Raw genomic sequence first — 24,935 nt, forward strand, 5'->3', positions numbered from 1 at the left:
AACAGGGACTTGGCTTAGAAAAGCAGAGATGCCTTCCCTCACACACTATTACAGGCACCTATCCTAAGTCTGTAAGTAAACAGACAGTTCACAGACAGCCTTCTGACCCAGAAATAGGCTAGAGAGGAGGGAGGATAACTCACCAGAACACAGTCCATTCCACTTAGAACCCAGAATTCATCAGCAACACTGAATTCCCAGAAAAACAAAGAAGAGAATATGACTAAGAACCAAACCCCCGATCACTAGCTACAGGGATTAGCTCTAACTTTGTGGGGATCCCGGAAGAGTGATTAGAGATCCTAGAGAGGCGTTGAGCTGAAGTCTTCCAGCTCCACGGAGAAAGGGCAAGGGAGGAAGCCCCCACATCATGGTTACAGTGGACATTGAAGAAGCCCCAATTTCTCTGAAAAACGAAATCAGGCCTCTGAATTGAAACAGATACTTCAAACAGTTTAATAGGAAATGTGTACACAGTATATACAAAATCTGGAGCTGGGTTATTTACATATGACCTTGTTTGTGTGATACACAGCCAGCACCTGAAAAAGAAATGTGAAGAGTCATCAGGATTTGTCCAGTGCCCCTTAATACACATAAACAGAGTGGAGAATACTAGGGAATAACAACATGAGAACATGGACCGGTGATAAGCTGCTGGATACGATAGAGAAAACAATCACCAAAACAGGAAACACTACAAGATTAGGGGAACCCATACTACTTAATAGAGTCACTTTTGAATTAGCAGAATGTGTCACTTCAACAGGGGTCTCTATTGATTTCCTTCCAATAGTCAACTGTTACATGAACATTGTCTCCCCATTGAGAACTATAAGCAACAACATCCCAGACTCCTTCTGAGTTTCACCCTCCTCTGCTAACTGCTGCCTGGTGAATCCTCACAGGCCCTGAACCAGGGGGACAGTAAATTGGAGAATGAGGTGGTGATGGAGACTAGAAACCTGACCGTTCAGTGACCTTTTGCTATGAGATGGAGGATCATAGTAGCTAACTTTGGAGGATAAGTTATATCTGCTGAGTGCCTTCTCTGAAGGGCAGAGCATCCTTATCTCCCAATAACACCAGTGGGAGTTTGAGAACACTCAGCAGCTCATAGGCTTGGGAAAGACAAATACAAAGGCCTTGGGCAGCTAGAGTTAAGCACTGAAATCTGCAGGTAGAAGCCTAAATACCCATAATAACCACCTGCAGAGGTCCTGATTAGGGCATTTAAAACTCTATCAGCATTGTGGTATTTCAAATAGATATTTGAAAAACAAAGGGACTGATGTTCAAAGGCATCAGACAACTTGATGCCAGGTGAGTGGGTTTTCCAACCCCGGATACCTAAACTCAGACTCCTAACAACCACGGGTAGGTGCATCAATAGGGGTGAGGTTAGTTGTAAAGTCACTCTTTTGCTGCCCTATGTTGCAGTGCAGCAGGGCAAAGTAGCCATAAAGCTGCCCTAAGAGGCAGCTAGGAATTCCCCAGCATGTGCAAATACCTAAGACCCAGAGAACCAGCATACAGAGTGTATAGCCAGTGTAGCTGGCTGTATGTCACCAACTCCTAGCTTCCCACCCAAGCATAGGGGGTGTGAGCTGGGAACAGAAGATGGCGCACACAGTGTGCATTGTGCTATAGCTATCTCCAGTGCAGCAATGGATGTTATGAGACAGCATAACTTAGAACAACCCAGAGCCTAGAGCTCAGTTGTATTTGAGGATCTGGGCTAGTACTTGGCTGTTACTATAGTAATGACCCCTGAGCAAGCAGTATTATGTACATGCTTATCACGGAGCTTGTCCAGAGGTAGCATGTCCATGAGAATGACTAGATGTCCTGCTGTGTAATAAAAATGCTTTGAGTAATAAAAATCAACACAAGCTACTTTACAGGGCCTGATCCTTCTCTCACTTACAGCATCTGAGCAGTAGGACAACGGCGAATACTGCCCAGTATTATAGTTGCCTCTGTCTTGTTGCAATTTTGGGTAGCAGGAGCGAGGAGTGTAAAGGCCCTACTGTCAATCAAAAGTTAACCCCACCCCTTGACCCAATAAGCCCTGCCCACCGGTCATCAGAAGCCTCACCCCATGGGGGCATTACTTCCGGGGTCAAGGCGGACACATGACCAGAAGCACGGTGTGTCATGTGACCCCTCTAAGAACTCCTTCCACTATACCAATCAGGATAGGTTTTGCCCCGATAGGAACGCCCTGAGAGAAGATTTAACCAATCAAGGGGAGTTCTGGGGTTTGTGTGACCCCTCTAAGAACTCCTCCCACTGCCCTCTACCAATCAGGAGGGGCTTCAGCCACTAGAAACCACCCTGAGAGGAGATTAGACCAATTGGGGGGAATTCTGGGACGGGTTGACCATCCAGAAGTGGTTCGTATGACCCCTCTAAGAACTCCTCCCACCACCCTCTACCAGTCACGATGGATTTCGGCTGCAGAGGACTGCCCCGAAAGGAGACTTGACCAAAATAGGGCAGGTTCTGGGATGGTGCGACCACCCAGAAGAGGGTCGTGTGACCCCTCTAAGAACTCCTCCCAATGCCCTCTGCCAATCAAAGTGCAGCACCATCACCCCATAAGTCTCAGCGCTGGGCAGAGGAGGCCATCTCTTACCAAGAAGACGTGTTTCAGAAATTGTGGAAAGGCTGAGAGGAAACGTGGAATCCTTTACCACCCCCCTGAGAACTTCAGATTTTGTTTTAGCCCCACGGACCTCTGGACTTGTGTGGAGAATTGCTACAGCAGCAACAGTTCCGAAGAGGATGAAGGAGCAGCCGAGAGGATTCCTTTGGCCCAGCCATTGATGGATATACCAGAACCTGAACCTGCAGCCCAAACATTCATGAGACACCCCGATGAGCATGATGGCCTCTCATTGTCCACCACCCTGAAGGAGGAAGGTGATCATTGCTTGGGGGAGTTACCGGCGGACAAGCTGAACAGAAAAGATGTCACTCAGGTAGATGAATGATTAAGAAAAGACGGTTACTCACCTTTGTAACTGTTGTTCTTCGAGATGTGTTGCTCACATCCATTCCAGTTAGGTGTGCGCGCCGCGCGTGCACGTTCGTCGGAAACTTTTTTACCCTAGCAACTCCAGTGGGCCGGCAGGTCGCCCCCTGGAGTGGCGCCGCCATGGCGCCCAATATATATCCCTGCCGGCCCGCCCGCTCCTCAGTTCCTTCTTGCCGGCTACTCCGACAGTGGGGAAGGAGGGCGGGTGTGGAATGGATATGAGCAACACATCTCGAAGAACAACAGTTACAAAGGTGAGTAACCATCTTTTCTTCTTCGAGTGATTGCTCACATCCATTCCAGTTAGGTGAATCCCAAGCCATACCTAGGCGGTGGGGTCGGAGTGAGAAGTAGCGGCATGGAGCACTGCAGATCCGAAGGCCGCATCCTCTCTCGACTGCTGGACCAGGGCGTAGTGGGAAGCAAAGGTGTGGACCGATGACCAGGTCGCTGCCCGACAGATTTCCTGGATGGGCACACGGGCGAGGAAAGCCAGCGACGACGCCTGCGCCCTGGTAGAATGCGCAGTCACACGGCCCGTAGGGACATGGGCCAAGTCATAGCAGGTCCTGATGCAGGACGTCACCCAAGAGGATAACCTCTGGGAGGAGATAGGAAGCCCTTTCATGCGGTCCGCTACCGCCACGAAAAGCTGGGGGGATTTGCGGAAGGGCTTAGTCCTCTCCACGTAGAACGCGAGAGCCCTACGGACATCAAGCGAGTGGAGCTGCTGCTCCCTGCCTGAGGAGTGAGGTTTCGGGAAAAAAACCGGAAGGAATATCTCTTGGCTGATGTGGAAGGACGAGACTACCTTGGGAAGAAAGGCAGGGTGTGGTCTCAGCTGCACCTTATCTTTGTCGAAGACTGTATATGGGGGGTCTACCACAAGAGCCCGGAGTTCCGACACCCGCCTAGCTGAGGTGATAGCTACTAGAAAGGCAGTCTTCCAAGAGAGGAAAAGCAGGGAGCAAGTGGCTAACGGTTCAAAGGGGGGTCCCATGAGCCGGGACAACACCAGGTTAAGATCCCAGGTTGGAGCAGGGGGACGGACGTCAGGGTATAAACGTTCCAGCCCCTTAAGGAATCTAGACACCGTCGGGTGAGAAAAAACAGAGCGACCATCCGCACCCGGGTGAAAGGTGGAGATAGCTGCCAGGTGGACTCGCAACGACGATATGGCCAGACCTTGCTGTTTGAGGGACCAAACGTAGTCTAGGATGTCGGCCACCGAAACTTCCATAGGGCGGAGATTTCTCTCCACGCACCAACAGGAGAAACGCTTCCACTTGGCCGAATATGTCGCTCTCGTGGAAGGTTTCCTGCTGCCCAGAAGCACCTCCCTCACCGGCGTGGAGCAGCGCAGCTCAGAACCAGTCAGCCACGCAGGAGCCACGCCGCTAGGTGCAGCGACTGCAGGTCCGGGTGACAGAGGGTCCCGTGCTCCTGGGTAATCAGGTCCGGGTGAAGGGGCAGGGGAACTGGGTCGGCTATGGTCAGGTCCAGCAGCATGGGGTACCAGTGCTGCCTGGGCCATGCCGGGGCTACCATGATCACGTGAGCCCTGTCCCTGCGCACCTTCAGGAGGACCCTGTGGACCAGAGGGAACGGGGGAAACGCATAGTACAAGTGGGTCGACCACTGAATAAGGAAGGCATCCGCTATCGACCCGGGCTCCCTGCCCTGAAAGGAGCAGAACGCTTGGCACTTTTTGTTTCCCCTGGACGCAAAGAGGTCCACCCGGGGATAACCCCACCTCCGGAAGACGGAGAGGGCGACGTCCGGGCGAAGGGACCACTCGTGCGACAGGAAGGATCTGCTCAATCGATCCGCCAGCGTGTTCCGTACTCCGGGGAGGAAGGAAGCCGTGAGGTGAATGGAGTGGGCTACACAAAAGTCCCAGAGTCGCATCGCCTCGTGACACAGGGGGGAGGATCTGATGCCGCCTTGCTTGTTGATATAATACATGGTCGTCGTGTTGTCGGTGAACACTGCGACACAACGACCCTGAAGCTGATGGCAGAACGTTTGACAAGCAAGGCGGACCGCTCTCAACTCCCGCATGTTGATGTGCAACCCCACCTCCTCCTGGGACCACAGGCCCTGCGTTCTCAGGGTCCCTAGGTGGGCCCCCCAGCCTAGATCCGAGGCATCCGTTGTCAGGGACATCGAGGGCTGAGGTGGGTGGAAAGGGAGTCCCGCACATAGCACGGACTGGTCTAGCCACCAGCCGAGAGAATCTAACACCCTTTGGGGGATTGTGATCAGCATGTCCAGCGGCTGTCTTGCCGGCCTGTAATGATCGATGAGCCACAACTGGAGGGGCCTCATGCGGAGCCGAGCGTAACCGGTCACAAAGCTGCAAGCCGCCATGTGGCCTAACAGGGCTAGACATGTCCGCACTGATGTCAAGGGGGCTGCCCGCAGTCGTTGAACGATCGCCAACAATGCCTGGAACCTCTGCAATGGCAGTAAGGCCCTGGCCACAGTGGCGTCCAGGACGGCCCTGATGAATTCCACCCTCTGCGTGGGAATCAGGGTGGACTTGTCCGTGTTTATCAAGAGGCCCAAAGTGGCGAACATGCCGGTGATCATGCGGACATGGCTGCAGACTTGTTGTTCCGACGTGCCCCGAATCAACCAATCGTCTAGATAAGGAAACACGTGGATACGATTGCGCCGAAGATGCGCCACAACAACTGCCATGCATTTTGTAAACACCCTCGGGGCCGTGGAAAGGCCAAATGGGAGGACTGCAAAGTGGTAATGAAGGGGGCCCACCACGAAGCGAAGGAAACGTCTGTGGTGTGGCCAAATGGCAATGTGAAAATACGCGTCCTGCATGTCGAGGGCGGCGTACCAGTCTCCCGGATCCAGGGATGGGATAATGGTCCCCAGGGATACCATGCGGAACTTCAACTTCACCAGGTATTTGTTGAGCTCTCGCAGGTCGAGGATAGGCCTGAGGCCTCCCTTGGCCTTGGGGATCAGAAAGTAACGGGAATAAAACCCCTTGCCTGTCTCGTCTTCTGGAACCGCCTCTATAGCTCCTTTGCTGAGGAGCGTCTGTACCTCCTGTCGAAGGAATTGCTCGTGAGAGGGGTCCCTGAAGAGGGACGAGGAAGGGGGGCGGGAAGGAGGAAATGATACAAACTGCAGGCGGTATCCCGTCTGCACCGTGCGTAAGACCCAGCGGTCCGATGTTATTTGGGACCACGCCGGGAGGAAAAACGAAAGGCGGTTGGAAAACGGGGGGGAAGGATCCATGGGGAAACTGTTACTGCGCCCTCGGGCGCACCTTCAAAATGAAGGCTTAGGTCCAGGCGGGGGCTTAGAGGAGCCTTGGTTCTGCCCCCCTTGGTTCCCCGAATGCCTGCGCCTTCCATTCCTGCCGCGGCGCCTGTTAAGGTCCTGCCGCTGGCGGAACTGGGAATACGGCCTGCGCTGCTGTTGTTGCTGTGGCCGGAAGGGTCTGCGTTGCGTTCCCGGTGTGTGCATCCCGAGGGACCGCATAATGACCCGATTATCCTTCAGACTCTTGAGTCTGGGGTCTGTCTTTTCAGAAAACAGGCCCTGGCCTTCGAAAGGGAGATCCTGGATGGTATGCTGGAGCTCCGGCGGAAGGCCAGAAACCTGCAGCCAGGAGATGCGACGCATCGTTACTCCCGACGCGAGGGTACGGGCAGCCGAGTCTGCAGCGTCCAAAGAAGCTTGCAAGGACGTGCGTGCAACCTTCTTGCCTTCATCTAAGATGGCTGCAAATTCCTGGCGAGCGTCTTGCGGCAGCAGCTCCTTGAATTTGTCTGCTGCCACCCAGGAGTTGAAGGCGTATCTGCTCAGCAAGGCTTGCTGGTTCGAAACCCTGAGCTGCAGCGCCCCAGCCGAGTATACTTTACGGCCGAGGAGGTCCATTCGCCTGGCCTCTCTGGATTTGGGGGCTGGAGCCTCCTGCCCATGACGCTCTTTGTCATTCACCGATTGAACCACCAGGGAACACGGTGTCGGGTGCACATGGAGGTACTCATAGCCTTTAGAAGGGGCCATGTACTTCCTCTCGACGCCCTTCGCAGTAGGGGGGATGGAGGCCGGAGACTGCCAGATGGTATTGGCGTTGGCCTGGATGGTTCTTATGAAGGGCAGGGCGACCCTGGTGGGAGCATCCGCTGAGAGGATGGTGACGATCGGATCCTCTATTTCCGAGACCTCCTCGGCTTGCAGACTCAGATTTTGCGCTACTCGCCTGAGGAGGTCTTGGTGCGCTCTGAGATCCAGCGGGGGGGGGCTGTTGGAGGAAGTACCAGCCACCGCTTCATCAGGGGAGGAGGATGAGGAGACCCCCGGCAAGAGAGTGTCTAATGGAGGGTCTCCCTCGGCCCTCGCCTCTGCCTCAGGAGCCAGAGCGGAGTCTTGTTGCTTGGACCCTTCCTCCCCATCCGGGGAGGGAGGGGGGCGAGACAATGAGGCTTCCGGCGCCCTGCGCTCCGTCGTCGCAGGCCTAGCAGGGAGCTGTTGGGGCCCCTGGGCTTGATGGTATGCCCAGGGTGTCCAGAACCCCCATTGCTGCGGGCCTTGGTCTTGTTGTGGCGGATCGCTAAATAGCGCCGCCTGCCGGTCGGTGCCCAGCGCATACCCGCTGTCCGTTTGGGAGGAGACCGACGGCTGTCTAGAGGGCCACGGCGGAGCTGACCCTGGTTGGTAAGGGTCTGCGCGGGTCGGCACCGAAGATCTTCTCGGTGCCGGGGACCGGTGCCGGGAGTCATATCGGTGCCGGGATCGGGACCGGGACCTGTCTCGGTGCCGGGATCTAGACCGGTACCGGCCGCCGCTTTGGTGCCGGGATCGGGACCGGGACCTGCCACCAGCTCGGTGCCGGGAGGTCGACCGGGACCTGCCACCAGCTCGGTGCCGGGAGGTCGACCGGTGCGGCGAGTAACGTCGAGACTGGCTCCTGGAGTCGCGGTGCCGGTATTGGCGGCTGGAGTCCGACCGCGACCGTCTTGAGGTTGACCGGCGCCGTGAGTGCGACCGGTACCGCCGAGGGGAGCGGTGCCGGGACTGCGAGCGGCGGCGGGATCTGGAGCGACCGTGGCGTCGGGACCTCGATCGTGAGCGTGAGTCCCGAGACGGTGCCGACATCATGGGCTTGCCTCTGGACACGACCCGCACCGGAGGTACCGGGGGTGGCAGCTGAGTGGGCTCAGTCAGGGCTATGAGGTCCCGAGCCGAGGCGAAGGTCTCCGGCGTGGATGGGACCAATATCTCAACCCCAGATCTCATGGGGGAGCTTGGCGGCACCGGACTCGACGGACCCGCCGGGCCCGGAGTCGACGGTGCCGGTGGTGCCGCGGCCGATGTTGAGGCCGGGCGCTCCAGTCGGGTCTGCCTGGCCGGAGTAGCAGACTTCGACGGCCTCGGTTCTGTCCCCGGTGCCGGAGAAGGTCGGTGCCGGGGAGTCTTTTCGGTGCCGGTGCGATCCGGTGCCGGCGCCGAGATCACGGCCTGCGAAGCCGCCAGGTCAAGTGCCGCCTCCATAAGGAGAGTTCGGAGTCTTTGATCCCTCTCCTTCTTTGTTCTTGGCTTAAAAGCCTTGCAGATGCGGCACTTGTCCGATCTGTGCGATTCCCCCAGGCACTTCAGGCACGCGTCGTGGGGGTCGCTGGTGGGCATAGGCTTCTTGCAGGCCGCACACTGCTTGAAGCCCGGCGAACCAGGCATGAGCCCGGTGCCGGGTGCCGGGAAGGGCTAAGCCCCCGGCGAAGAACTATTTACAACCTATTTAACTTAATACTACTATCTACACTTAACAATCTAATTAACAACTATAACAGTACGAGAGATAATCGAGAGATAACAAGGAGAACTAGGGACGTGGAGGACAGCTATGCCGCGCTCCACAGTTCCAACGACCGACACGGCGGTAAGAAGGAACTGAGGAGCGGGCGGGCCGGCAGGGATATATATTGGGCGCCATGGCGGCGCCACTCCAGGGGGCGACCTGCCGGCCCACTGGAGTTGCTAGGGTAAAAAAGTTTCCGACGAACGTGCACGCGCGGCACGCACACCTAACTGGAATGGATGTGAGCAATCACTCGAAGAAGAAGCAACAGTTGATGATGAGGTGTAATGAGGTTAGGAACCTGGGGTTGTGTAAATCTAAAAAACAAGCAGTGAGAACTTACACTTGTTTCTTGTCTGAGACAGCTCGATGATGCCTTTCTAGAGGACCCAGAGGCCCTGGACAACGTTGCATCAAGTAGCAAAGATGAACCGGACCCGCCTTGTTTTTGCTGAATGCTGCTAAAAATTGTTGAAGAGGACTTCGAGGATGAAGGTTATGAGTTTAGGAGAAGGTTTGGCATAGAACTCGCTGAGCCAGTGCCACATTGTGAGCGTAAAAATTTATGTGGGCTGTTGTATGAGTTGCTGTTTGTCCTGTTCTTAATCACTCTCTTAGGGAAAAGCTTTTTGAAGATTGTGAGGGCTGTGTCATAGATGCCCCAGCCCAACAGCACCATGACCGTGTGATTTGGACTTCAACTTTATACGTAAATTTAAATATGTAAATTAAAAAAAACATCTATTGAAAGGGGCTTTGTGACTATCTGCATTTCTGTTAGAAGGTATCTGGCCCTTAAGTGAGCTAAAAGTTTTAATGGAGCCTCTTGGTTTCTTTTCAAGGAGCTGTATGTCTTTTAAATTAAAAAAAATGGTTTGTGAGAATCTAATTTTTGTGTAAAAAAGACATCCATTTACAGCAAAAAGCTGAAATGTATGTTGAGGGAGGGGGAAAATCCTAAAAATGTGTTTACAGTGTAACCATTCTGCCCATCAGAGTTGGCAACAACAAGGACTGGATTCAGTATCTAGGAACTCCATTCCAATAACACAATGCAAAACTGGCTCAAGCCCCCAGCCAGTGGGGCACTGAGACTCCCCTACTACAAGCTAAAATCACCACTTACTGTGTTAAGTTGTACGGGGACCTCAGTACTTGTTCACCATTAGCCCAAAATGAATTCCGCTCTGCAGTCTGTAATCAAACTTCTCTTGGACTCAAAATTAGCACTAACATTATGCAGTAGAGGCAATGGAATTGGGGGATGGGTCAGTACATCACCAGGTACAAATACCTGTCCCCAGTCTCTCTCAATTTACTGAGTTTTGGAACCCATGTCCCTTGCCTAGCGAGTGCTACGTAGTTGATGGCGAGTCCCTCCATCATAAAAGGCTAAGTACAGTTTCACTGTCCTTGATTCACATAATCAGGATAACACCACTTTATTCTTTCTGCCTCAATAACAGAGAAACTGGGGATCCCACAGCAGCCAAAGTCACAATTTGGGCTACTGTGGGCTCATGATCAGCCCCTGACGTTCTTTTCCACAACTCACCACCAGATGTCAGGGTAGATCTCATCCTGACTCTGCTTACAACAGTAAAACAAACAGGGATGGTTCAGACATGTGCTTGAGTACAATAGAGTTGACTCATTCTGTTGAACTGAATGGTTTTAACCACATCCCCACTGAATAGCGAAGGTAATTGTGATTACTTACCCTTGTTGCCATAGGGATAAATTTGACAGGTGTGCACCCATAGTAAGGGAGATGAGTGGGTGAGTTCTGATTAATATGAAATGAAATGAAACCTCTGGAATTCGCAGATGTTGTTGGACAGTTTAAATATAACCCCTGGAGTTGATAGAGCACTATTGGACAGTTTAAAGGACCCAGGAGTTGGCAGAACTCTATTGGACAGTTTAAATATGATCTGGGAGTTGTCTGAATGCTATGGGCACTCTTTCTAGCAATTCAAAGCCATTAAAAGTTTAAATTAATATATTTACAAAAAACAAACAAACACCCCCCCGCACACGCACACACAAGAGCCTAAGCCAAAACTGAAATGTCTCAAGGGTTCACAAACCTTCACCATACTTTAGAATGAGCATTTGCTCTAAAGACAATCAAACATTTAAAAGCTCTGGGGGGCTTATTACGGTTGTGATACAACCATTTTATTTCAACCACCACCCAAAGTTTATGCATGAAAGAAACATGTTTTAAAAAACAAGCCCCAAAGAGATGTACTGATATCTGCAAAAAGTCCCCACTTGGGAATGGGGACAGTTACATTAAGGATTCACTGTTTAATACTGTAAGAAGGCCCTACAGAAAAATATATGTTAACTAAAATAAAAAAATATACTGAAAGCAGCTCAGTTGTGCAGACAGCTTAATTCTTCCACCCCACCTCACAAAAGGGAATGTTAGGAAGGGGCCTAAAGTCCTTAAGTATCTAGTATTTCAGAGTTGTAGAGATCAAATCAACCTGCTAGCTACTATTTTGAAGTCTGTTTGAAACAAAGGATTAGGATGATATAAAAACCTCAGGTATTTTGGAGATTTTTTTTTTTCAACAGAAACTCTCTTGAATGGCTGCTGGACTGCAAGAGGAGGTATGCTTCCTGTTTTAAACTCTGAAAATATATACAGGGCCGGTGTAAGGAAGTTTTGCACCCCAGGTGAAACTTCCACCTTGCGCCCCCCCAACCCTGCAGCAGCTCCCATTTGTCCTGAGGCGCCCCCACCCCCTCGTGGCAGCTCCCCGCCCCCTCAGCAGCTTCCCATTCCCAGGCCCGGGGAGCCCTGCACTATCTCCCCATCCTAGCTCACCTCTGCTCCGCGTCCTCTCCGAGCACGCGCTCCTGCTCTAATTCTCCTCCCAGGCTTGCTGCGCCAAACAGCTGATTGGCGCCGCAAGCCTGGGAGGCAGGAGAAGCGAAGCAGCGACTGCACGGTGGAACCCCCGGGCTGTTGGCAGTGGTGCACTGACCCAGGGGAACCCCTGGGCTGCTGGCTGCCGGCGGCAGCGCGCTGACCCCAGGGAACCCCTGGGCTGCCGGCGGCGGCGGGCTGACCCCGGGGAATGCAACTCAGACTCCCTCTCCCTCCCAGGGCAGCGGCAGCTCAAACACTTAAAAAAAAATAGAAGGCGCCGCTTTTTGGTGCCCCCAAATTCTGGTGCCCTAGGCAACTGCCTAGTCCACCTAAATGGTAGCATCAGCCCTGCCAATCGCTACTAACCTTTTTGGTGAAAATTGGAACCAAAAAGGTCAGTTAGCACTTCTGCCTCCCCCCCGCCCATTGACTAATGGGCCTACCCTGTCCCTGCCCTTACTCTTGCTTCTAATGTATTTGGAGACTGTTTTTCTCAGTCCTTTGAGTAAGATGAGGGAAGGTTATATATAAAGATGCATGAAGCAGAATATGGACTCCAGGCAGGACCCCGTTTGTTACATGAGAGAGAGATGTGGCGCTTTGTAAAGCTCCAGTCCTCTTTTCTTCTGTTCCCATAACAGTCCGCACCAGCTCCTGCCCCTTTTTTACCTCTGAAGTTTTCTGGAGTGGGTTGTGTTGAACTGTGACCATTTCAAAATTCAGATCAAGTTTAGTCTGACTATGAAAAACAAAAGTACAAAACACTACTGCACCCACACACAATCAGAGAAAGAGTTTTCTTTGGCTGTGATGCTGCAACCAGCTTAGCACAGGTGTACCTCTGTGCCTACACAAAGCTCATTACAAATTACCAGAGCCATAATCTGTAAGCTGTTTGGGGCAAGGGCTATCTTGGTATCTGTTATGTATGGAACTGAGCATGTTTTTAAGTGCATTACATTTGCACTTCCTTTCCAAAAACCCTTTACCTCTGGTTAAGGCAAAGCATGAACAACTGCCTCTAGCAAGGAATTCATTTGAAAGTAATGAGCAACTGCAAAAGGGAAGGAGGAGAAAAGTATTTATAATAGAAGTGGGAATGCAGCATCACATCAGGATGCGCCTGCTCCCACTCTGCTCATAAGTAAGTTTGGAAAGTAGTAGTTTACTGGGAAAAATCTGTTTCATTTTGCAGGGGAAAAAGGTGGGGCCACACTGACGCATCCACCTAATAAAATAAGACTCATGAAATTATGCAAAACTTGTTCTTTCCTTTTTCTGAAACTGGCATTCACAGGCCCTGCATCATTCACAGCGTAGTAATGAAATGAAATGAAAACATTTTTGATTGTTCAGTAAAAGTTTTGTTTCTAGTAAAACACTATGACCGTACTTTACGTACTCAAGCTCATAGGGGGTGAGCTATATATTCCCAGGTGGGGCCCGGACCCAGCTCCACCAATATTTGGGGCTGGGTGTCCCCCCGGCCCCACTTGCCAGCCCCCTCCCCCAAATGTCCCCTGGCCCCAACTTGCTGCTTCCATGGACAGCCCCCGGAGCAGAGCATCTCTGATTCCTCCGAGCTGCTCCGTGCTGCCTCCCTGCAGCAACTGCTGCCCCCCATCTTGTCTGGCAAGGCAGACTGACTCTGAGCCTGTCCTTCCACCTCAGACAGGCGGCGCGCTGACCCGGGGGACACCCTGGGCTGCCGGCTGCCGCCGGCAGCAGCAGCCAGTCAACCATTTAAAAAAAATTGGGGGGCGCTTTTTGGCGCCCCCAAATCTTGGCACCCTAGGCAACCGCCTAGTTTGCCTAAATGGTTGCACCGGCCCTGAATATATATTATATAATATCACTCGTTGGCTGTGCTGTCTTAGTAAATAATGATGCCTGTGTTTATTGCAGTGTGATCTGTTTAGCATGGAACCAGTAACTCTAAATTGCATTTCATCACCAGGCCAAGGTAAAAACCATTTTAACAGTAGTTTTGCTTAATAACTTCAGGTACCACACAGGTTGTGTAGGGATTTGGGGCTAATACTAACTAACTGTTTTTTGCTTGTTCTTTAATCCAAAGGCCCAAACACACATGGGGGGAACAGAACAAGCATATGCCTGCAATTTATCCTGTAGTAGAAGGTAACTTTCTGCAATTGGCTTTTAAGTGCATGTGGGTTTATTGAAAACTATTTTGTTGCAAACTGTGTTTTAAACTCTCTCTCTCTGTAAAACATAGGTGGGATTTTTTTTTTAAAGTATATGGCTGCAAACTGATGGTCATGGTGTGTTTCAAACTAACAAGGTGGGTTTTTTTGTGTACAAAATGTGTTTTAAACTGGATTTTAAAAGTTGATTTTAAAAGCAGTTTGGTTTTTATTTTGCAAAATGAGGTGTATTTAAAAAAAATGTTTGTAGGTTTGTTGTTTTAAAGTGGTAGAAATAAACTCAAAACTCCTGTTTGTTGTACAGCCTGAAATGGATTATTTGGTTTTAAAGCTATGACTTTTTAAATAGAAAAATACCCTAATGAATATTTTATTTTTAAGTTTACAGGACAGTTTCATGGGATTTATAATAGTAATAATAATAATATTCTGTGCTCCACAAACCTATCTAATACCAGCGGCGTGAGAGACCCTGACGAACTCTATCAGTACCTGTTTTGCCCCAACTACAAGGTTTCATCCTGCGAGTTTATCGACGATGAAACAGCATGAGTGTCTTGGCAGGATGCAAAAGACCGGTACTCTGTCTCTGGAAATACCAATGTTTTCTTAGCCTGTTTCACCATTGCTTATGCCCGCTTAGAACTATACAACTTGCTAGATAGGTTGCAAGAGCGGTGCCCATACTATGACACAGACTTGGTGATATTTGTGAAAAGAGAGGGTGACTGGAATCCCCTTCTGTGGGATTATTTAGGGGACCTCACGAGCAAGATCCCACCAGATCAACACATCACCGAGTTTGTGTCGGCAGGCCCAAAAACATATGGGTATAAGCTGTCGGGAGAAAAGGCCTGCATGAAAGTCAAAGGTATTACCCTGAACATAGCGAACTGTGAAAAGATCAACTTGGACAGTTTGCAAGATCTAGTCCTGGACTATTGCACAGGCCTGTGAAAAAACACCTCCAAAAAGATAGAGGTGCAGCAGCCCTCTATCATAAGGAACAAAATCAATGGCAAATAGAGACAAAAATCCTTAAGAAAACACAGAAAATCGTTTCCAATAAGAGGGTCCTAGGAGAAGAGTTTAAAACCCTGTCCTACGGCTTTTAAAATGGATCCGAGGTGGAAACACCCCTTTTCTGCAACTCTTGCGGGGCCTAGCAACTGAGGGAAAAGTTACTTTATAAAAAATGTGTTGGATAATGCCAAACAAATGATGTCTGTTATGCCTGAGAGTATTGGATAACATGGCTATAAAAATCATTGCAAGATACACATGTCTGGGCTTGTTGAAACATGTTTTGAGCAAGGCTAGATATGCCCAAGAATTTAAATTTAGTTTTTACAAAATTCATCACCATCCGGTCGTTTTGCACTATGTCGTTAGAATACAAGTTTAAAATCTGGTCAAGAGATAAACCCTTGCTACAATGATGTAAGAAAAACACGCAATGATCGCTGCAGGCAACAGAGTGAGGGTCTTGTAATTGTCTATTGTGAAACACATTGTCCGTGGCATTTTTGTTTAAAAATGTCATAAAGCTTTTAGGAAACAACACGCTATTCGGGGAGGTGCCCGTATGAGTCAAAAAACTCTCCAAGGTTACACTTCGCCAGATACAAGTTGAGCCAGGATTCACCAGATTGGTTACATGGATGCGTGTTGACCACTAAACTTAAGGGTCGCTGAGACAGACTGCTGCCAGGGAGCCAATCATAAGGGGATTCTTTTTTGGGTAAGAGGTCGTTGATGAGACACGTGAGAGCTGCACGGTGCCCATGTTCACATATAGCCAACCAGAACATTTCTTCTCTGATTTGTCTCTACGACGTTGTCAAAAACCCCATACACGATCATAGTGATGGTGATGGTTAAAGCCATCCCCAAACCTATTTCTGCTCTCAGGTTCCCAGTTTTCATCAGGGAACAGTGATCAGCGCGTTCCTGGTCGGGAGACAGGTCAAAGGCAAACAAGATGTAACCCTGTGCAAACTCCTCACGGTTGATTAACAGAGAACGATCTTTCATGTGTTTATCAGCTGTCTGTACCAGATTCATGTATTCTCTCATGCAGCGTCCTGCCTTGAAGCCTGGTTGCAGAGCCTTGGTTACAGAATATTTCACCCACGCCAGCCCGTACATCCAGGAAGGGCATATCCCGTCTGGGCTTTGTAATAGTTCCTGTAGATGGTGGGGTCACTGTAATTTTTTAGGATCGCCATAATGTGTTGCTTTTTAGAAACCTTGCTCTCTCCGGGGACACTGGTGCACCTTGATGATCACCTTGCCAAAGTGAAATAAGACGTGTCTGTTCTGATCTGTCTTTATTTCAATGGTAATGGTATCGATGTGGTTTTTTCTGACAGGAACGTAATGAGGTTTATCATAGGTGATGTGACAAACTCCTTGTTCCTTCCTTGGACAGGGACACAGCGTAACAGGGGAACAGAAAAGTCCCCCACAAACTGGTGTTCTACAATATCTGTGAACAGACACAAAAAGTTAAAAGCCCTGTGATGTCTGCTGAGAAGGGGAATTTTTGGACGCTGTGCTTGGGGCCCAAACCTAGAATGTTAGCTAGCTCCCCGCTGGTAGAAAACATATAAGTAAAATTGGTAGATTTAAGACTAACTTTTCTACCCACAGAGTCGTAGTTCATGACCACCTCAGGTGGTTTGGGATGATGAGCCACAGTACTGTTCATATGATCCAATAATTTGGGTATGGACAAGTAATAACCTCATCGCAGGATAAAATTCCATGCCATATCTCCAAAGGTGATTTCAAAAGAGGTGTCTTTGTTGATAGTGTTCTGGCTGTGCGGGTATTGTATTTCCACTAACCCCACCTCCCAGGCACTCCGGAGATTCTAGGACTTAATTAGCCATATTGTAAAATTCAAGCTATGTTTTGAGGAAAAACTGCAGAGCTGGCATTGCTGGGCGAAGTAATGTAGAACCCGCTGTCGCTCATTTTTCTCTTTGTCTTTGCAGGAGGAATCTTTTTGTTTGTTTGTTTTGTTCATGTCTAAATGTCACAGAGTTGAAAAGCTTCCACCCAGCTGTTAAACTTATTACCCCCCAACCATTTCACCAGTAGCTGCTTTTTTCTGCCTTTTCCTTTATCCGCTAGAACTTTTTTGATCCTGTAAATCCTGTCTTGTTTGGGGTTTACTTTCTGTAATTCTTCAGGGTAAAAAGGTTTGTTTAAAAATTCTTTCCACCGATGGGTTTGTAATTGTTGAGGCACGACCTTTGCTAAAAATAGCTTTAAAGGCCTTGGGTACCTCACCACTCGTCTTGTCTTTTAGGCCTAAGGCCCAGGCATATTTGGATAGAATGTCTATCACCTTTAAGATGTACTTAAAGCCTCTGTTGTGTTTGGAGAACCGGCGCACATCTACCAAATCTGCCTGCCATTGCGCGTCCACATCTGAAACAATGGTCTTGTTTCTTTTAAAACGTATTTGAGCCGGTTTGTGTAAAGTGTAAGCCTCCTGGTGTGAAAGCCAAGCCGTTGCCTGTCTTCTATTTAAAGTTTTACTATGCTTTTTGGCCACTTGAAAAAGAGGATTCACCCTGCCAAAGATCCCAACTTCCCTGAGTGTATAATATATTTTCTTTAACAGAGCCGTCTGTGGAGACAGGACTGTTTCTGGTACCGTCTTTTACTAACACAAGTATGGAGGGGTCATATGGACATATTTAAATAAGTTTAATTAATTGCCTGGTTTAACACAACTTTTGACAGCCGCCTGTAAAAATGGACACCATGACCCCTACAACGAGGGACTCTGAGCTGATTCATTCTTCTATTTTGTCCTTTTCTGGATTTTCCTCTCGAGATCTGCGTCTCAGACAGGAGCAAAAACAGCTGATGCACAACAGGGCTACCGACGTGTAAGTTCTCAAAGACATCTTGAAAGGCATCGTCGAGCTGTTGAGAGATTTTCAGACAAAAAACAGTGTTAGCCCCCCACTGCTTGTTCTTAGATTTATGCAATGCCAGGTCGATTCTTAACCTCATTATACACCCATGATTAACCATCGCTTCTTAATCATTCATTTACCTGAGTGACGTCTTTCCCATTCACCTTGTCCGCTGGTGACTCCCCCAAGCCATGATCGTCTTCCAGCTTTGGGGCAGTGGACAATGAGAGGCCATCACACTCATCAGGGTTCTTCACGAGGCAGGGTCGGCTCTAACATTTTTGCCGCCCCAAGCGAAAACAAAGAGCGCCGCCCCACCCGAGCATCGCGTCGTCCAAGTCCCCACCCTGCCGAGCGCGGTGTCGTCCAAGACCCCGCCCCCCGAACATCGCATTGCCCAAGTCCAAGCCCCCTGAGCATCGTGTCGCCCAAGTCCCCCCCCAAGTGTCGCGTCGCCCAAGTCTCCGCCCACCGGAGCGTCGCGTCGCCCAAGTCCCCACTCGCCGAGCGTCGTGTCGCCCAAGTCCGAGCCCCCCAAGTGTCGCGTCCCCCAAGTCCCCACCTCCCAAGTGTCGCCTCGCCCAAGTCCCTGTCCCCGAATGTCGCCTCGCCTCGCCCAAGTCCCTGCCCCCGAACGTCGCGTCGCCCAATTCCCCGCCTCCCCCAGCGTCATGTTTTGCCGTCCAAGTCCCCGCCCCCCCGAGCGTTGTGCCACTGAAGCCCTCCTCAGCCGAGCGCCGCGTCACCCAAGTCCTTGCCACCCAGCATGGTGCCACGCCTCCCAAGCCCCGCCTCCCCCCAGCGCCACCTGGCCGAACCAAAAAAAACCAAAGCCAAACCCCAAGTGTCGCCCCGTCCGAAGGTGCTGCCCCAAGCATGTGCTTGGTGGGCTGGTGTCTGGAGCCGGCCCTGTCACGAGAGTTCTGGGTCGGGTTCCGAGGTATCTATCAATGGTCGAGTCAAAGGGCCCTCCTCGGAACTGTCACTGCTATAGCGCTTTATCCATACAAGCCCAAAGGTCCTCAGGGCTAAAACAAAGTCCGAAGTTCTCAGGGGGGGTGGTAAAGGAGTCCATGTCTCCTCTCAGCCTTTCCACAATTCATACAACACGTCTTCGTGGTAAGAGATGGCCTCCTCTGCCCAGCGCTGGGACTTATGGGGTGATGGTGCTGCACCCCGACTGGCAGAGGGCATTGGAAGGAGTTCTTAGAGGGGTCACACGACCCTCTTCTAGACGGTTCACCCCTTCCGAGAACCTACCCTATTTTGGTCAACTCTCCTCTTGGGGCAATCCTCTGCCGCTGAAACCCATCGCAATTGGTAAAGGGTGGTGGGAGGAGTTCTTAGAGGGGTCACATGAAGCACTTCCGGACGGGTCACCCCACCCCAGAATTCCCCTCAGTTGGTCAAATCTCCTCTTGGAGTGATCCCCAGTGGCTGAAACCACTCCTGATCAGTAGACGGCAGTGGGAGGAGTTCTTAGAGGGGTCACACAAATCACTTCTGGACAGGTCACCTGCCCCGGAACTCCCCCTGATTGGTCAAATCTTCTCTCGGGGCATTCCTATCAGGGTGAAACCCATCCTGATTGGTAGAGGACAGTGGGAGGAGTTCTTAGAGGGGTCACATGACACATCTTGCTTCCGTCATGTGTCCGCCTTGGCCCCAGAAGTAATACCCCATGGGTTGGGGCTTCCGATGACTGGTGGGTAGGGCTTATTGAGTCAAGGGGTGGGTTTAACATTTGATTAATGGTAGGGCCCTTATACTACTGGAGTGCCTTGTTCTGTTTGTCTCTGTTCCGCTTCATTCCTCAAGCACTCGACCAGAACAGATGTCACTTATGATCTCAGTTGCCACCAGCTGGACAGTGGAACTTGGGTCTTTCTCTAGGACCCGGAGAGCTGAAATTACAGAGGACATCACATTAGTGAACAGACTGTCAAATCACAGCTAAGTGTGATCACAGAACCTTGATGTACCTGAGCAAAATGATCACATGGAAAAATGTGAAACTGGGCTCAGTCCTTCTACTGGGGTGGAAAATACATGAGAGATGAATAGGCCTCACTTTTCATATAGTCCCTGTTTCTGAGATAGCTGGAGACTTATTACCTCTGAATACCACGCTACAGCAGCTCTCCAATACAAACAAAGCTTTAGGTTCCCCCATTGTGTCCCTTCCATGCTCCCAACTGTGGGGAGACCCTGACTCTACCAGAAAGCCATCCACTCTGCAGCAAATGGAAGAAGATCCATTGTTTCAATAGCTTCCACTTTTCCAGCTCTATTCAGGAGCCACTGCCTGAGCTCAACTAAACCTGGAATTTAACAGAGGCCAGGGCCAAGCTGGTTTGTGCATGATACAGGGCACGTACGGGAAGAAAAATTGCTGGTGGGATATTGGGGGTAGCAGAAAGTGGCTACATCTTCTTCGCACTTGGGGAGTCCACAGAGAGCCAATAAAGCCCAAGTGTGGATAGCACTGGCTGGGGAGGGGGCATTGCCAGGACACCCAGGAGATGCACTGGCTCATTTCACACCTTCTGCAGCTTCCTCCTTCAGGGGAAATTAAAGCTGACTTTCTACTGGGCAAGAGTGAATCTGTCCTTTGATGTGTGACTGATGCACTCTGCACCAGTGGTATCGGGTACTGCTACTTGTCAGCTAAATTCCTTTATAACAACTCACTAATGAACAGGACTTCAGCTGTATTTATTACTTACACATCAGCAGATATTCCAGGTCCAGCCATTTCATACGCTGCATGTCTGTGTGTTCCCGGATGAAGCCTAAATACAAAATGTAAAATAAATAACAGCAACAATAATAAAACCTTCCCTTGTTGAGTGCAAAGTGATATTGGCAGCCCCTAGACAGGCCTTTGGGATCTCTTACTGTGGGCCTAAGGATGAGCTGTGGGCAAGAGGATTCTGGAGCAGGTTAGAGTCCACACTGAAGAGAATGAGAGAGACATTTTTAAAAAAAGACTGTTTACAGAAACCCCATTTGCTTGAAACAATCTGTGCTCCTCTTGCCACTGCAGTCAGTTATTGAAGACATACTAAGAAAGTGTCTTGGTCTAGTGGTCTGACCAAAGGACTGGGACCAGGAATGAGTGAGTTCTAAGCAGAGATCTCACAAGGTGACTGACAGGTGAGCCTTAGATGAGCCACAATGCCTGCCTGTCTCACATGGGTGTGCTAGGGAGAAGAAGGCACAGGGCCAAAGAGGAGGAACCTAATGGTTCCTTGACAAGGTGCTGTGGCCAGGAAGATGAAACAGCAGGCGCTATGGGGAGGTGGGCTGCATGCTTCCCAGTGATGAAGTCGCAGTGAGGGGCACTGAACAGCACTGGGTAGGTCTGCACTTTGAGCTAGGGGTATCGCTCCCAGTTCAATGGGACGGGCCCACACTAGCTCTGGCAGTGCTGGCATGCTACAATTAGTACGTAGCTAAGGCAGCACAAGCAGTGGGAGGAGCAGCCACCTTGAGACTAGACTTTGGGGTTTGGATGGGATCATACATGGGGTGGTTGAAGCTCCTGCTGCTCCTGCCATCACAGCTACTCTCTATTTTTAGCACGCAGGGCTACTGCGGGTGTGTCTCATCAAGCAGGGAATTATACCCCCAGCTCAAAGTGTAACCATGCCCTACATGATGGTGTCCCAGCCGCTACTGCGAAATGATTGCACCGTGCTTTCCCTGCAACAATCCCGAAGCACTTCATAGCAACTAATGATTCCTCCCACCACCACCCTGGAGCGGTAGGGACATTAACATCTCCATCTATGGGTGGGAAGCTGAGGCACAGAGAGCACAATGGCAGCTCAGTGCTACACAGTGGGATTTTTTCTGTCTCCCTCAATAGGAATATCACAAGGGACACTGGGCATCATCTCTCACCAGCTAACTTGGCGGCAGCTGCCCGGATCCCTTCCCAGCTGCTGTAGAAGTACGTGAGGGTGGTTTTGTATAAGTTCTCCAGCAGTTCTGCATTCTCTTTGGCCTAAAGGAAATCAGGGACACATGAGCTCTCTCTGGCTAGAAGTGCCCTTTGACTGCCAGCACAGGCTTTTACGAACCACAGGTAAGTAAGGGAAAGAACAGGTGGCTGAGTAGAAGTGGGAAAAATGGGAATCTGGGGCAGATTTACATTTCCCATCACCCTCCCTCATATATCCCACCCTTGCAGTTATTTACATTGTCCATCACACATCCCCCCCAACACACCCCTCTACACCACCACAAGCCACTCCAGTCAATAATCTCACACAGTTCAACAGCTCACTCACAAGGTGTCTGCAAATGTCCTCCTGGAGCTCTGTAGGCTTCAGCTCGTCTGTGCCACCAAGGTGCTTATTAATCGCATGCTGGAATCTCTTCAGTCCCAAAAACGGGAAACAGAGGTGAAACGTAGCTCTGCATTTCTGAAAAAGAGTGTCATGCCATTGAATTGTTCCCTACCGAGTGCTGTGTTCATTCAAAGGGAACTCATCTGCATGACTGCGCATCTGTTCCAGGACAAAAAGGGATTCATCTGGATGTAATTGGCAGAAACATGCAGGAATGACTAATAGAGGGGAGAGCTTCCACTGAAACCTGGAGGTAGCATCAATGTCTTTTGGGAACAGTTATACCGATGAAAGCTGCTTCAGCAGGCACAGCTGTGGTCTCTCCTCTATTCTGGGGAGGTAGGGACCTGGGGTGCAGAGACAGACAGGAACAGAGACCTGTAGGGTTCAGACCCATGACCTATCTTGGATTCTGATGAAGCAGCCATGGATCAACCTCGCTGGAACTGACTCAGCAGGAGGGCAATGAACTGAGGGGAGAATTTGGGCCTCCACGGCAGGCAGGAATAGCAGTGCTCCCCTGGCATTGAGAGGAAGATTTCTTTGGCTTAGTAAACAAGTCACTGTCAGTCTTACCATTGAAACCTGGGGGTTTGGGTCTTGCAGGTGCAGCAGAAGTGTGACCCAGCTCTTTCGAACCTGCTCGGAGAAATAGGCCTTCCATTTTTTCTTTGTCAACTGAGCCAGGATGCCAAATAGGACAAAGGCCATTGAGCGAAGGGCATCATCCTCCTACAGCCAAGAAAATCCCCCAACTTGATAAGTAAGGGATAATCCCATCACGCACCTCACACAGCCATCTCTTCTATGCTAAAGTAGAATGATTCCAACTACAGCTAGTCGGAAAAACTTTAATTAACCAATTTTTTGTTCGAATTTGCTGATTCATGAAAATATTTTAGAGCCAATTCAATTTTGATGAAATTCCTCTGGAAGCCAGGCAGGGGTCCTTAGAAACCTGCCTGGTGTCTTGCCAGTGCACTCATCCATCTCCTTGGCAGCCGATCTGGCAGGCTGACTGGGATTGTAGACTTCCAGGCCCCCAGCTTCAGAGGGAGGGATAGCTCAGTGGTTTGAGCATTGTCCTGCTAAACCCAGGGTTGTGAGTTCAGTCCCTGAGGGGGCCATTTGGGGAACTGGGGTAAAAAGCTGGGAATTGGTCCTGTTTTGGGCAGGGGGTTGAACTAGGTGACCTCCTAAGGTCCCTTCCAACCCTAGTGTTCTATGATTCTATGACCCTGGGAGTCCTGGCTCTCAAATTTGCACCTCTAGCTCTCAATTCCCAGCACCGGGATAGTCTGAGAGCAGACTGCTCTGGGCCAAGGCTTACAATAGAGCTAGGCTGAGAATGGTAATTCTGTTTCACAAGCAGTTTTGAAGATTGGGGAGAGGGGTTCCCACAAATAGGAACAAAACCAAAATTTGAAATCTCAAAATTCTCTGCTAAACAGAATTATCATTCCAACCCTCTCATATAAAAATGGTATAGAGCAGGCCCAACACTCTCTATTGCACTCTGTAACCCCCTTTTCCATGGTTATCTAGCTACCTAATCTAGTATTCAGACTTTCTTTGAGGTTATCAGTGGCAATAAAGAAGAACAGAAGGGTGAGACTGTGGGATCAGGGATGTCATCCCCATCCTCCTAATGTTCTCCTCCTCCATAAAACACCTCTCTTCCCTAGGGCCTAAAATCTCTTCACTCTGACATGAGCAATGCCCAGGGAGTCCACATCACACATCGTAAATGGAGTCTAACAGGGCCAGCTCCAGGCCCCAGCACGCCAAGCACGTGCTTGGGGCGGCATGCCGCGGGGGGTGCTCTCCCAGTTGCTGGGAGGGCGACAGGTGACTCCGCTGGACCTCCCGCAGGCATGCCTGTGGCAGCTCCACCAGAGCCGTGAGACCAGCTGACCGTCCGCAGGCACGGCTGCTGGAGGTCCACCGGAGCCATGGGAATGGCAAGCGGCAGAGCGCCCCCCGCGGCATGCTACCATCCTTGGAGCGGCGTTTTCGCTAGAGCTGGCCCTGGAGTCTAATCAAGATTAATTGAACTGAGGTTGGAGAGTTCTGTTCACATACATCGTCAAAGCAGGTCCGGATCTGTTGGGTGAGGACTCTGAAGGAAGAACCGATGTCCTTCTCTTTCAGCTCCTTCAGGACTTTGGCCAGTGCTTTCATGCTCTCGCCAATGACTTCAGAACTGAAAATGTCATGTAAGGCCCCGATCAGTATGTCCAGAAGAAACTTCTTGTGCTTTTTCACCTGTACAAACAGATGATATTAAAGAACAATTATCACTGATCACAATTCTAAGAAGTTTTCTTTAGTAGTTATGAAGTTGTGGGAATTTCATCAACCCCCTCTCACCCCAGAGACCTATAGCTATATTTCAGACCAGGTGCTAGCTACCACCAGCCAAACTCGGTGCCATAATACACCTGTGTAATCCTATTACTAGATTTCTAGTTACTTAGATTCCAAGGCCAAAAGGGACCAGGGTGATTATCCAGTCTGACCTCCTGCATAACACAGAACTTCCCCAAAATAGTCTCTATTGGAACTAGAGTGTATCTTATAGAAAAACATCCAATCTTCATTTTAAAATGGCTAGTGACAGAGAATCCACCACAACCGTTGGCAAATTGTTCCAATGGTTAATTAAAATTACCATTAAAAATGGATGCCTTATTCCCAGTCTGAATGAGTCTAGCTTCGTTTTT

General features: G+C 50.2%; 2 protein-coding genes across 5 annotated transcripts in view; both read right to left on the reverse strand.

The window, feature by feature from the left end:
- The window catches only part of LOC127058925 (uncharacterized), a 613,715-nt gene extending 608,430 nt beyond the window's left edge, over positions 1-5,285 (reverse strand). Inside the window, exon 1 of the mRNA XM_050969418.1 lies at positions 4,377-5,285. Within this exon, the coding sequence (XP_050825375.1) occupies positions 4,415-5,206 (792 nt within the window). The 5' untranslated portion in view covers positions 5,207-5,285 and the 3' untranslated portion in view covers positions 4,377-4,414. The remainder of the gene's footprint in view (positions 1-4,376) is intronic.
- LOC127058928 (maestro heat-like repeat-containing protein family member 2B) overlaps positions 1-24,612 on the reverse strand; it is an 852,871-nt gene extending 828,259 nt beyond the window's left edge. Inside the window, exons 1-8 of one of the 4 annotated variants that reach the window (XM_050969424.1) lie at positions 24,295-24,612; positions 22,789-22,944; positions 22,132-22,287; positions 21,764-21,866; positions 20,584-20,649; positions 18,697-19,761; positions 17,670-17,864; positions 15,687-16,410 (exon numbers count right to left, since the gene is read on the reverse strand). In XM_050969424.1, the coding sequence (XP_050825381.1) occupies positions 19,664-19,761; positions 20,584-20,649; positions 21,764-21,866; positions 22,132-22,287; positions 22,789-22,944; positions 24,295-24,393 (678 nt within the window). In that variant the 5' untranslated portion in view covers positions 24,394-24,612 and the 3' untranslated portion in view covers positions 15,687-16,410; positions 17,670-17,864; positions 18,697-19,663. Of the gene's footprint in view, positions 1-432; positions 543-15,686; positions 16,411-17,669; positions 17,865-18,696; positions 19,762-20,583; positions 20,650-21,763; positions 21,867-22,131; positions 22,288-22,788; positions 22,945-24,294 lie in introns of those variants that run through there. The other 3 variants (XM_050969422.1, XM_050969426.1, XM_050969425.1) reach the window with 3 other exon arrangements.
- Positions 24,613-24,935: the final 323 nt, after the last annotated feature.

This window comes from Gopherus flavomarginatus, chromosome 10 (genome assembly GCF_025201925.1).
Source record: "Gopherus flavomarginatus isolate rGopFla2 chromosome 10, rGopFla2.mat.asm, whole genome shotgun sequence".
In the NCBI taxonomy this organism is placed as follows: domain Eukaryota; kingdom Metazoa; phylum Chordata; order Testudines; family Testudinidae; genus Gopherus; species Gopherus flavomarginatus.